Source organism: Sander lucioperca, chromosome 13, assembly GCF_008315115.2.
Source record: "Sander lucioperca isolate FBNREF2018 chromosome 13, SLUC_FBN_1.2, whole genome shotgun sequence".
Taxonomy (NCBI): Eukaryota; Metazoa; Chordata; class Actinopteri; order Perciformes; family Percidae; genus Sander; species Sander lucioperca.
In genome coordinates, this window is record NC_050185.1 from 9,923,863 (window position 1) to 9,936,704 (window position 12,842).

Here is a 12,842-nt window from a genome sequence, read left to right on the forward strand (position 1 = left end):
TGGATAACTGCACCAAGACTGCATAATCTTTTCTCTCTCTGGTTAAGATGTAAGAACAGCAGGTAGTGATTGCAGAGTGCTCCATGATATTTCAACAGCTAGGGCTATGGGGAAGATGAAAGTTGGGCTTTCCTGGTGGTGGGATTGCCTCACTAACTACTGAGCCATCATCCCACACCCCTTTACTAGTTCATCACACACGAAAACCACAAAACACACATCACTCTAAAACACAGAGGGCTGCAACAAGAACTACAATGAGTTGCAGCCACAGTCGGACCTTAGCTGCAGCTGAGTGTGCTGCCTGAAGTATGGCCACAGGGTCCTCAACGAGCTTGGACTGGAGAAGGGAAGGAGAAGAAGTCAACTGAGTAGTCTGTGTTTTTAGTGATTGAATTCAACAACTAAACATTACATTCAATCGCAATTTCTAAATGCACGATTCTAACAATGCAAAATATGACATGGTGAAGAAAAAAAAGTATAGAAGGTCACACATTATTATGAGCAAAAAACATAATACAAAACACTGCAGCGAGACAAGCAGCAGTTCAGCAACGCAATAGTAAGTCAAGCAACGCTAGCAGAATAAATGAGTCATAAGTAATTCACCATGAAAAGAATTACAATATCAATGCATTAATGAGCAGGGATTTCAAAGTGCATTGAAGTACAGTGTGTGGGTATGGGGGGACTTGTGCACAAAATGAATGCTCTGTCATATTAACAATCACAGTTGACAAGATTAGTTGTACAGTCAGGTATAAATACAGGGCACCGTTCAGCCAGTTGTAAAAAAAAATGTTATAGTCAATGGAATCACAAGGAAATAATAATGCAATATGATATACAAATATGCTGTATTACTGCAAGCAAATTTAGGGAGTTTTTCGAAGCCACAGACACCAGTTTGATAAGAACTTTTTTAGTGCAAGGTATTTGAGAAACTGTTTACTGTTGCATATGACTACACATATATATATATATATATATATATATATATATATATATATATATATATATATATATATATATATATATATATATATATATATATATATAGTCTAACCTATGTATCTATATGTGGTTGTAAAGAGCAATACACAGCTGCACGTTGTGTTCATTGTAACCTGAATGCAGCATTGGTTAAATTAAGCTGTTATTCATCTTGTTGAGACTTCTAAAACCACTGGTTTGTGTCACATTACTACATTCTGGGCCCTCACATGTACCCTGAATGAACCAACGAGAGCAGCGTGGGGACAAAGATGAGTGAGCAGGCATAGACAAAGTAGGGCAGAGAGGGGTCAGTAGAAGAAGAGGCTTAAACTCCAGCACTCAACAGGCGAGGGAGTGCGGCGAGCCCACCGTCGAGCAGGCAGTACCTGAGAGGATTTGTGGCCTCTGGCACGCTAGCCATGCAAACAGCAAAGAGGACAGCGGAAAGTCAGGATCCGATGACCCACAGAGAAGCAAAAATAGAGCCATGATGAGACACAATAAGAGACAGAACAGGACAAGGAATACAATTAAGTGCCTTTGCATAGCTCTAAACTTTCATAGAAGAAATAACCAGACACTGCCATATAATCACAATGAGCAAACTACATCGTCATACAGTACACAGGTGCTCCTCTGGACCTGATAACAAAGCAGTTCATTCTGCAGAATGAATGAGAGGAAGGCATTAGGCAAGATAATCACAGAGCACAAGGACTCATACTGTTGTCTTTTTCTGAAACAAAAGTGTGTCACCAATCACACAGAATGTCATTTAAGAAAGCATTAAGGATCCAAAAATGGAGATTATAATCTGTTTTATTAAAGTATCTACAGAATGTGTTTCTCTCCAGAATATATCATAAACATTCAGGGAACACAGGTTTAGCTCATATTGCCAAGAAAGCCTTTATTTTCTCCTGAACTAACTTTGAAGTCATCTCCATAACTTGCACGACAGAGAAAATATCCCTTTGGTCTCAAAGTTTCAGATTTCACACCAAGTAGCCAACAACGCAGGGGACCCCTGAAATTGGAACCCTATGGGCAGACAGCTTGGGACAGCCGTGGACCTGGCTAATTTTTGGACACATTTCAAGCAGCTTCTGGGGAAGCAAGCAGTTGACTCAGGCTGGTAACAGGGTAAGCCTTATTAAAGCATGGCAGGTGCAAACCAAACAAAGTTGCAAAGAGAGAAGTTACATCATTGCCATCGATGGCGAAGATCCTCCTCACACGCTTGTAATCCTCCTCAGAGGGAATCAGCCCTGGGACCTACAGTTGGATAGCAGGACCAGCAAATGCAATTGGGGAGCCAGGAAGAAAAATCAATGATGCAGAGAAAATTGCTATGATTGTCCACTTTAGAAAAACTGAGTGGCCATATAAAGGCATTCCATGTAAAAAACATGTCTAGTGGTTTTGAATGTGAGAAACACACACTGTTAAGTGTACTTTTGCAGCAAGATGAGCACACACCTGTTCATGCGGCGCAGACTGAGCCTGGGGCAGTGCAACAGATGAAGGCTTACCATCGGGGGCCACACGGGGACAAGATATCTCCTTTACCTTTACACAATATATGCAAATATCCACAAACACAGTTTGACATAGACAAACGTGCACACACAGAGATGGAAATGACATGGGAAGATGACGATGAGAATGAGATTTATGTTTTACCTCGGAGTATTTTCTTTTAACTCTGTATTCAATTCAACACACCCAGAACTACAGCCAACTTCAAGGTATGTTTGCTCCTGCTGATTTATTTTTCCAGTTAATTCAATCAGGAAATGAGAATTAAAAAATTATCATTAAGCATTGCAGCAAAAGAATAATGGTTCAAGGCTTTTGTTTGTCAGTGGTTACTTAAGCAACAAGCTGTTGCAAACGACTTTAAAGTAATTAAATAATTGAGAATTGTCTCGGCTGAATTCTCATACAACTGCACCAACATCCAAGGAATCTGGGAGTAGCACCTGAAATGAATTAACTTTTATGTGTAATGTAATTGTATGCATTTTGTGGATATATAAATCTAGTTTGGTCCAATATCTTCTTCTGTTTGCATCCAAGTCATTTTTTAGGTTGAGGTTGTGCTGCTAAAAACTTTTTAATCATGATAAAAAGCATTACATCTGATTAATTCTGTTTAATAATTTTGTTTAAAGGGATTTTTCTTAAAGGTCCTATGACATGCTGCTTTTTGGATGCTTTTATATAGGCCTAATACTGTATCTGAAGTTTATTTCCCAAAATTCAGCCTTGGTGCAGAATTACAGCCACTAGAGCCAGTCCCACAATGAACTTTCTTAGGATGTGCCATTTCTGTGTCTGTAGCTTTAAATGCTATTGAGGAGAAGAGAGGGGGGGCAAGGTGGAGGGTGTAGCCTTGACCAACTGCCAGTTTGCTTGTTTGCAAGCCATGATGTCTCTCTCTTTGTCATGGTCGGGCCACATTCTCTGGGTGGGCAAAGCAGAGAAAGGGGAGGTAACCTTTCTCCTTATGTCCTCATAAGGAGGAGATTCCAGATCGGCTCATCTGAGCTTTCATTTTCTCAAAGGCAGAGGAGGATACCCTGGGTAACCCATATGCAGGCTGGGGGAACTCATATTGATGTTAAAAAACCTCATTAAGTGAAATTGTCATGCCATGGGACCTTTGAAGGGATAGTTTAGTTGTATATCATGGTAATGGCTGATGTCAACATGTCATGTTGATAATTGGCTCCAGTGAGAGCACAACATTTTGAAGTTCGCATCTTCCTTTCCTAATATTAGAAACCTAAACCTCACCCTAAAGCTGTCAAAAACACAATATCTCTCAGCAAAAACACCAGGTGCATATCTCCAAAATCAAATCTCTCGCTCCAAGGCCAAATACCCAACTGTCCGCCAGATTTCATGGACATCTGTTGATCAAATTTACAGATGGCCTGCTGACAGACAAAATGCCAAAGACACTACATAACAGGACAAGAATATAACCTAGTCTGAGGTACAAATTGAAAGAGAAACTATGGACGTAAATACAAGTTTGAAACTGAAAGGACAGCTACAATACATTACATAAATATTAAAACCTTAGCTGAAGCTGAATTTAATAATCCAAGTACAGGTCCAAGCTGCACATGGTGATGCATGACCAACTGGGATCTTGGTTTTCTGGTCTCTTTTGGGTTGTTTAATTGGCAAGAACTACTGATTAGTTTACTCTACAAGAATATCATTTGAATTCTTATTGTGATTCCTGTTTCTTTAAAAAGCATTCCAAACTATCCTTAAAGCCTCTGCCTTAGTGGTCAGCACAACTCCAATGCTCTGTCTGCAGAAAGTGACAGTAATGAGTCACAGCTCAGTGCTCACAGACAACTCCAACCGACCAGACAACCAAGAGAGCAGACCATAAGTACACCCTTATACCCACTGATGAAGCCTGATCATGAGCTGGTACATGCACCCTGCTTCCCTTCACTTATTCAGGGTGGCTTCATTATATCAAGGCTCGTTTTTGTCAAGAATCAACTTTTGTTTTTGTAGAAAATGTAAAAAGAGCAATTTTGTTAATCACAAAGATGAGATGTAGTATTATAATGCTAGTTGTACGAAATGATGATCCATAACCAAAAGCAAGTCTGCTTAAGTTGAAGATGTCTTTCAGGGTAAACATTGTCAGAGGGTTGCATGTATATGAACAGTAATGTCTGTGTTGTTATCACACTGCATGCTCCACCCTGAGGTTAAGCAACATGCACTTTAATCACTCCGTACCTCAGGTTTCTTTACAGCAATTGGACGAGGCTTTGGGATGAACCCTGCAGGAGGAGCAAGGGGATCTGTCTTTGGGACAGGGATGAATCCTGGAGGTCGTGCCAGGGGATTCTGTTTTGGTGGCACCGGACTGGATTTTCTGGCAGGGATGAAACCAGGCGGAGGAGTCAACTGATTCTGTTTGGGTAGCGGGATGAAACCAGCAGGCGGGGCCAAAGGGTTGGGTTTGGGAGTGGGGATGAATCCAGCTGGAGGGGTGAGGGGGTTAAACTTTGGTGGTGCTGGGTTCGGTGCTGTAGTACTGGGCACAGATGTGGATGTGGCCTCCTCTGTTTTTTCCACAGTAGGTTTTTCCTCCTCTTCTTTCACCTCTCCTTTCTCCTCCTCCTGCTTCGCCTCTTCTTTCATGTCCTCTTTGCGGTCCTGGGTGCGGGTGCGAGGCCGGTGATCCTTGGTTCTGCCTCTGCCCATTAGGCTGGTGAGGCCCATGGAGATATCATCCTTGTCCTGCCCAGCAGCTCTGGTGGTTTTGAGCGCCGGGTCTGGAGCAGAGGCAGCCCTCGCAGACTCAGAAACAGCGGACGGGTTCTGCTCTACCGTCCCAGCAGGAACCACGCGTCTAACAACTCTTCTCACAACCCTCACCACCTTCTTACCACTAGAACTCTGCTCCTCCCCCGGAGTGTCTGAACCGCCCATAGCAACGTTACCATTTGACTCTTCAGCTGATGCAGTTGACTGTGGACCACTTCCTGTGTCTAGCCCGGCTTTAGTGACTGCCTGAGGCTGACTACTATCTACATCAGACTGAATACAAACAGAGCAAGGCAGACAATAGTGCAGATTATTTCCATGGCTGACGCAGATAAACTGCCAAACATTTCAACAGGAGGTTCTGAAACTGTGTGTAAAGGATAAGTCAAACTGTGTATCTCAAAATCCTCACTCCAACTAGTGTTTGCATACGATGCATTTAGGTGAGAAACACTGAATGATACCTTTTGTTTGTGGACACTGCAGACATTGTGTTTCAGACAGTGGGACATGTGATGCTCAGTGTTGACAAGGAAGAGACTAAATTGTTAGCAAGTGTCCTTAATCAAACTCATGCTTTAGACATATTTGTGAAATTGTAATGAAAACCACCTCAAGCCCTATCTTAATAATCAATGATCAAGAACTGCATTTGTCGTTGTCTATTCCAAAATTCAACATATTGCTAGCTAACTTCCTAGGACCACAGTAAAGTAACCTGCCTTTAGCTAGCAGAAGGTTGTGATCATGATTAGTGATCAAATATCTTTGTTATCTTGTACCACAGCACACAAAACTGGTTTCATCATGTGAAGTAGTGTCCAAAAGCATGCAGGTGAAAAACACTTACATCTGGCTTGTTCTCAACTTTAACCTACACAAGAGGAAGCAACACAAAAAAAGATCAAACCACACATTCAGACCAAAGCGTGTCTTATTCAACATAAAGGAACAGTTCACAAATTCAACAAGCAACAGCATGCACGTATGAACTGAAAGGCAAAAACAACATAGAAACGCGAGACTTCCCTTTTGCTCCCAGAATGAAAAGCGTGATTTGTACGCCATGGAGATAGGCCAGAAGTCATGGAAACAAGCTGGGTGACGTGGAGAATAAATATATGGAATGATAAGAGAAAAAAGATAGCAGAGGAGAGGAGGATGTACTGCACGTAGCGATGAAGAATGGAAATTTAGGTGTGAGCAGTGGGATACTGTAGACTTGTTTTCTGCACACAACGGGGCAGGGGGACCATGCAGCCCTGAGGACAGAACACATGAACAACATAATGAAATGGTTTGCCTTCGTCACACTACAAGAGACTAGTGCGAAGCATGAACATGAAGCTATAACAAGACACTGCAAACAGGACTAAAAGTCTGTACTTAAGAATCATCTGCAGTAGTGGTATTCATTATATGTGGGCTCACTTGCAATCAATTACTATAACTATGTATGAAGAACCGCCCTTCACCTCAGCACACTAAAATGATTACATACTATGTTGGTAGTTTGTCTCATTTGTAGTGATGACACAAAATCAATCAGAAAACATATGACTATTGCACACACCAGACACAAGTGTTGCCGATAGCAAAACACATTAAAGCCAGCTATATTAGTGGCCAATTGACAAAGGAATCAAACAAACATACTTGCGATTATCACACTTGCATCCATACTTACTAACAAGGCAAACAAGCAACTTGCTGACATTTGTAGAATGCCTACCCAAACTTTTCATTAACAGTTTACTCATGGAGGAGACACAGCAAAAAATGAGTTGCACAGCAACATGTTTCACCATCTCTGGCCCTGCTTTCATCAGAGTCCACTCCTATAAATAGTTTCAGCAGCAAAAGGAGGCCATTCTGAGACGCCATCAGAGCCCAAATGGAACTGCTAAGCAGAGCATGTACACCCCCGGACCAGAGCACACTGCTCACCACACACACACAGTCCACCAGAGGCCCGCGCCCATTACCTTCTCTTTAGGCCTGGTTAACCTTCCAATCTTCGCTCCGTCACTGGAGCAGTGCAGTCTGGGCCAAGGCAGGGTATGACCTGGGTCTGCAAAGAGCTCACAATCACTAGTTTTGAGTGAGTGGGAGGGCAATGTCTAGGGCGGGGTCACAGTCAGCACAGCACAGTAAAGTAAAGCTGTGGTCTGAGGAGTGAAGGGGGGTAATGTGAGAGGAGCTGGGCAGAGAGCTAGAAGAGGGACAGCTGCTGAAATACAGAGGGGTTATAAATAGAATTTGCAGAGGCACATCGATTAACACTGCCACTTTTCACTGACACTCTTCTCCTGGCGACAGGGAATTAGTGAGGTGGTCTCCCTCATCAGGTGAAATACAAACTTGTATATGCCCTTTCCATTTGTGGGGAACACAAAAGCTACAACAACACAATTAAGGGATTGAGAGATGATGCAAATATCTATGGCTCAGTACTTAGTGCAATAACGTCCTTCTCGAAACAGACTCCAAATTGAATGAAAGCTTATTTAATCTTCCACCCCCCTCCAGAATAAGAGGTTTAGGCATTTGTCACAGTGTGAAGCATACACACTATTATCTGAACATCAAACAAGAATCATCTTCATTCGCTGTAAGGTAAGAAACCTTTCTCTCTATGCAGCTACAGTGATGCACACATAAAAGACAGATAAACCAGATACATCATTGAAGGCATCAACATGTCTGTAATATCTGTAACGCATGTTCCTCACTATGCTTTTAATACCACAAGAGGGAGCTATAAAGTCATGTATTAACCTCTCTATTTCACAGAGGGTTCTGCTTATAGGCACACTACTGACCTACATTTGAGATGTTGTATTGTTTGGTGACAAACATTAATAAGAATGATATACGACAAATAACATACATTTCAAATGTATCTGCACTGAAGTGTAAATCAAGATTTTTAAAATAAAACACAGACCAGTCAGACAGTATTGGTGCAATGGAGTGAAGCCACACAAGGAATACATGGAAATGTAGCAACAGGCTTGGCTGGGCAGTGATGAGCTAATCCAATCTTTGCATGTCCTTTACTTATTCATAAACTCATTAACAGTTTAATTACATAAACTGTTATGTAACATAACATAACCAGTACTTAGGGGAGATTGCTGAAGTAATTCATTCAGAATCATGAGAAGCAAATCTTTTTTATTTCAATTGTAATGTGCAAAAATAGAGCTTTCCTGCAAAAATCCTATAATTCAACTATAAGTCCTTTCTTTCTCATGGTAAAATCAGAAGCTCAAATATTAGCACTCATCAAGACCCAGGCAAACACACAGCCTGTCTAGCACAGTTTGCTAATCCCCAGAGTCAATTACTGGGACACAGCATCATGTCGACTGTTTGTCTACACATGGGTAGTGCAGAGCAAGATTAAGGACTCTATACACCACAAATACAACATAAACTCTTGGTTTGTCCACAACAATATCTGCTATTTCTTGATTTACCAAACCCTGTTAGAAAAGGCAGAGCTGGCAGGGCAAGAAACAAAAAAAGAGAAAAGCTGCGGAAATCTGAAGACAGAATGACAAAATCCCTGAAATAAAAGTATTACTGTTATTGATGGAAGCTGATCATGTAGAGATTAAAATCTCCATACAGTGTAATCCAAAAGCAGGCAGAAATCACATGCCATGACGTGTCCATGCTTTGGGAGCTAAGAGCAGAAATGAATCATGGGACATGGCAATCTGCAGTCTTCTGAAAAGTCCAGGATGTGACCCAGAATTTACTCAGTAATAGTAAATAGGCTTGAAAATCTGAACTTCTCTCTGGAAGTAGGCCACATAGGCATGATTTAAGGAGCAGCTTATTTTAACTCGGGTGTGATCTCACCTGCTTCCTGGGTTAAGCAGAAATAAAAATGGCCTCATGTAACAGCAAAAGACAATTTTCATGGTGTTCGCATACTATAATAGCACACATTGTCAATCTCAAAACAGGAATGCATAATAGTATGCATATAATATATAATAATATACATTGTATCTGCTTGTAGTGACACTAATAATAGCACAATAAAACCAATAATGATGCTCAATCAAAAAAAGCTCTTGCATATTATGGCTGACAAGATGAGGGTGTGTCTGACAAGTGTCTGTGTCCCATCGACTGACAGACATGGTTCTAGTCACACACCCAAGAATGTCAAGTATGTCTGTCTTAATATGTCAAACTGCAGTCAAAAATAGTCACAGTTACTTTTTTCAGCTGACAAAATTACATTTTGAGAGGTCAAGGTCTGAAACCAGGGCAAAAAAAATAAATTATGAAATATTAAATACATGTAAAGAATGTAGGGAATCATAAGTATAACCTCTATCATGAAGCAAACAGCTTTATTCTTGGAAGCCCCACCTCTTATTAATCCATGCCTGTACTAATGCTCCCTGCTATGTAGCATCACCCCACTGGAAAGGGGGGTGATGTGATTTAAATGGGCAGCTTGGGGAGGAGATTACGCCATTTGCTAATTTCCAAATGATAAAACTGTGTCGGGGCTGCAGAAAGACAGGGAATGGTATGACTTGAGAGAAAAGTGATGCAGGGATATTAGACGACCACACAGGAACATCAGGTCAGCTATGGGCCACCCTGCGGCCAGATTTTGTCACTGCAGTGTCAGAACCATACCGTCATAACTAACCACCCATCATACCATATATACCAAATTAGCTCTGCCAAATAGATTATAATAATAACTTAGTGGCATATGGTGTTCATGAAGACACTAACCAGTTCAAGGGACGGCCCTTTTTGGCACCACTGACTTGTTGAGAGCCCCCTGCAAAAACGGCATCTCAACTTGGTTTGATAATGCCTATGACCAATTCATTTTGGCTGGAAAATTGTCTACCAGTGCCCCTCCCTTCAGAATGTCTGTATGACAACAAATAGATACACAGGGTATCACAGTCCCACTCACACATTGCACACCTGCTCATATGCAGTGCAGTAGGATTCAGTTATACAAACTGCACAGAAGTATGGTAGAGCACTCATTTTGTACCTTCTTTAGACACACAGGATTAGTCAATCCTCCTTTAGATAGATACCTAATGGCCATTGCATGCTAAAAACAACAAAAGTTGGTTTCCACCTAGGCCACGGCTATGGAGGAAAAAGTTGTTTCTGAGCCTGTTGGTCCATCAGCGTATGGTTCTGAGCCTGCCTAAGGGGAGGGTGGTAAACAGGGGGTGTCTGGGCAAGGTGAGAGGGGTATCGTGTGATGTTAGAGGCCCGTATGTGGAGAAGCCTCAAGTGGATGTCTCTCAGGTTTGTGAGAGGTGGAGAGTCGACGATCCACTGAGCCGTTTTAACTGGCTGCTGCAGGTCCTTCCTGTGTGGCGCGGTGCAACTCGAGTAGCAAGACTGTACAACAGTACCTCAGGATATTCTCAATAGTGCAGCAGTAGAAGTTGATCAGCAGTTTTTGGGGGAATCTGTTGCGCAACAGAGTCCTCAGAAAAAGTAGTTCCCATCCAGACTGGTTTTGGTTATTTTAAGCTTTTTTTTAATTCTTCAAATCTTTCCTATGTTAAAACCGAGACAGAAACCCCAGTAAAAAAGTTAAGAGAGCAGATATGAATCTGAGGTCAAATGTTTGTAACACTGCATACCTTAAGAGTATGACCACTAAAGACATTCACATCTTTGTTTTAAAGGGTTCAAATCCTGTTCCAATGGTATTCGTATTCATTTCAGTTATATTAGCTGTGAATGTGACGTTACATAACAGTGATCTGAGTCCAGTGGTGTCATCTCAGTCATTAGATGTCCACTGGCCTGAGTGGTCTAAAGCTCAGTATCTGTGATGAAGAACTTACAGTGAATCAGGAAAGACACTAAAAGCTTTGGAAATAAAACAGAAGGGACAAAACAGAAGAATAGTTGTTTTAGCCTGATGTGGTGTGGACAATGGCTGCCACCCATTGGACAATTGGTTAATGTGCTCAGCTGTGCATCCTTGGCCATGAAATTATTTAATTTAAGCCCAGTATAATGTCAAGGCACATTTAAAGTTTACTTCTCTTGAGAAGTGATCTACTACTGACCATTTATATACCAAATAAGCAAATGTTGAGATTATATTACTCTAATCAGAAACCATATAATGATAAAACAGAAAGAGACATACAGTTTTTGTTCAATAACCAGCTTCTTATTATTGTACTCTAACTGCAGTCTTGCGCTTACACCATTACTGCTGGCTGCCTGGTAACCTCACAGTGATGACAAGACTCCGGAAAGTCACTGCACCAAGCCAAGAAATAGTCCAGCACATAAACCATGGTAAAACCACAACTAGATATAGATACCAAATAGGGCTGGGCGATAGGGAGAAAATCAGATATCACGATATGCTTGACCAAATACCTCGATATCGATATTGCGGCGATATTCTAGGGTTGACAATTGGTGCTTTAACAAAATATCTTCACACTTAGATTTTAGATAAATAATCATCAGTAATGTGGACATAATGTCTAAGTGGGGAAAAGGCAAATAATAGAAGAGCTTGAACAGTCTGGTAAGTTCAGAAAAGTACATCACTTTACTGTAATGCAGCCTTTAAAACCAGTAAAAGACAACACTTATGTCAGATCACGATATTACGATATCCAAAATCTAAGACGATATCTAGTCTCATATCATGATATCGATATAATATCGATATATTACCCCGCCCTAATACCAAAACACAGATACATGTTAATTTGTGAATTTTAGATATGCTGGTAGACAGATGTTTTTACTTTTGGACAGATATAGGCTAGCTATTTCCTTCTGATTCCAGTGTTCATGCTAAGCTAGGCAAAAAGTCTCTGGCTGTAGCTACATTGTTAGCGGACAGATATGAGAGTGGTATGAAAGTTCTCACCTTACATTTGGCAAGAAATAAGAATATTTCCGAAAATGTCACTATTTTTGTAACCTTTAAATGTCCACATGCATCACATATGGTTCTAACTGTGTTACAGAGTTCCAGATCCAGAATCAAGATCTTATTATAACCACCTATAAATAGTGCTGTTGGTTCTAGGTCACCCTCACATGCACATTTTCTGCTTTTTAAAATGGCCTGTCTTATGATGATCATCAAGACAAGTTGAATGTAGGACAAAGCAAAGTGTCTATGGCTGTGTACATATGCATTACCACAGAGGTACAGTCCCATAACTCAAAATGATGGTTACATGGGTAAAGTATTGGATAGATGGAGAGACAATGTGATACACGCCAAAACAATCAGCACATATCAAGTTCACACCTGCAGTTTTACAGGGCACTTCACACCATTTCAGTTAACTTAATATTTTATCACTAACGTCCCTTTCCCACACTTATAACATGGGACGATATGTTAAAAAAAAACATGCCTCATAACTTGTCACTTTTGGGCACTATGATAGCCTACATAAGATGGACATGGTTCTTAAAACAAGTGAGCCTCACAAAATAACACTAGCCCGTGTTACCAGTGTTATTTGTTGTCACTG

At 41.0% G+C, this 12,842-nt stretch overlaps 1 protein-coding gene across 13 annotated transcripts in view; it reads right to left on the minus strand.

Annotated features, from left to right (window-relative positions):
* Window positions 1-12,842, minus strand: part of LOC116064807 (unconventional myosin-XVIIIa-like) — a 65,187-nt gene that overhangs the window by 47,300 nt on the left and 5,045 nt on the right. For 5 of the 13 annotated variants that reach the window (XM_036008899.1, XM_036008906.1, XM_036008901.1 and 2 more), the window contains exon 3: window positions 281-340. The exons of 4 other annotated variants lie outside the window; for them this stretch is intronic. In XM_036008899.1, coding sequence (XP_035864792.1) covers window positions 281-340 — 60 coding nt within the window. Of the gene's footprint in view, window positions 1-280; window positions 341-1,385; window positions 1,413-2,202; window positions 2,275-2,478; window positions 2,569-4,773; window positions 5,581-6,157; window positions 6,182-7,292; window positions 7,501-12,842 lie in introns of those variants that run through there. 4 more of the 13 variants (XM_031320083.2, XM_036008904.1, XM_036008902.1 and 1 more) reach the window with 4 other exon arrangements.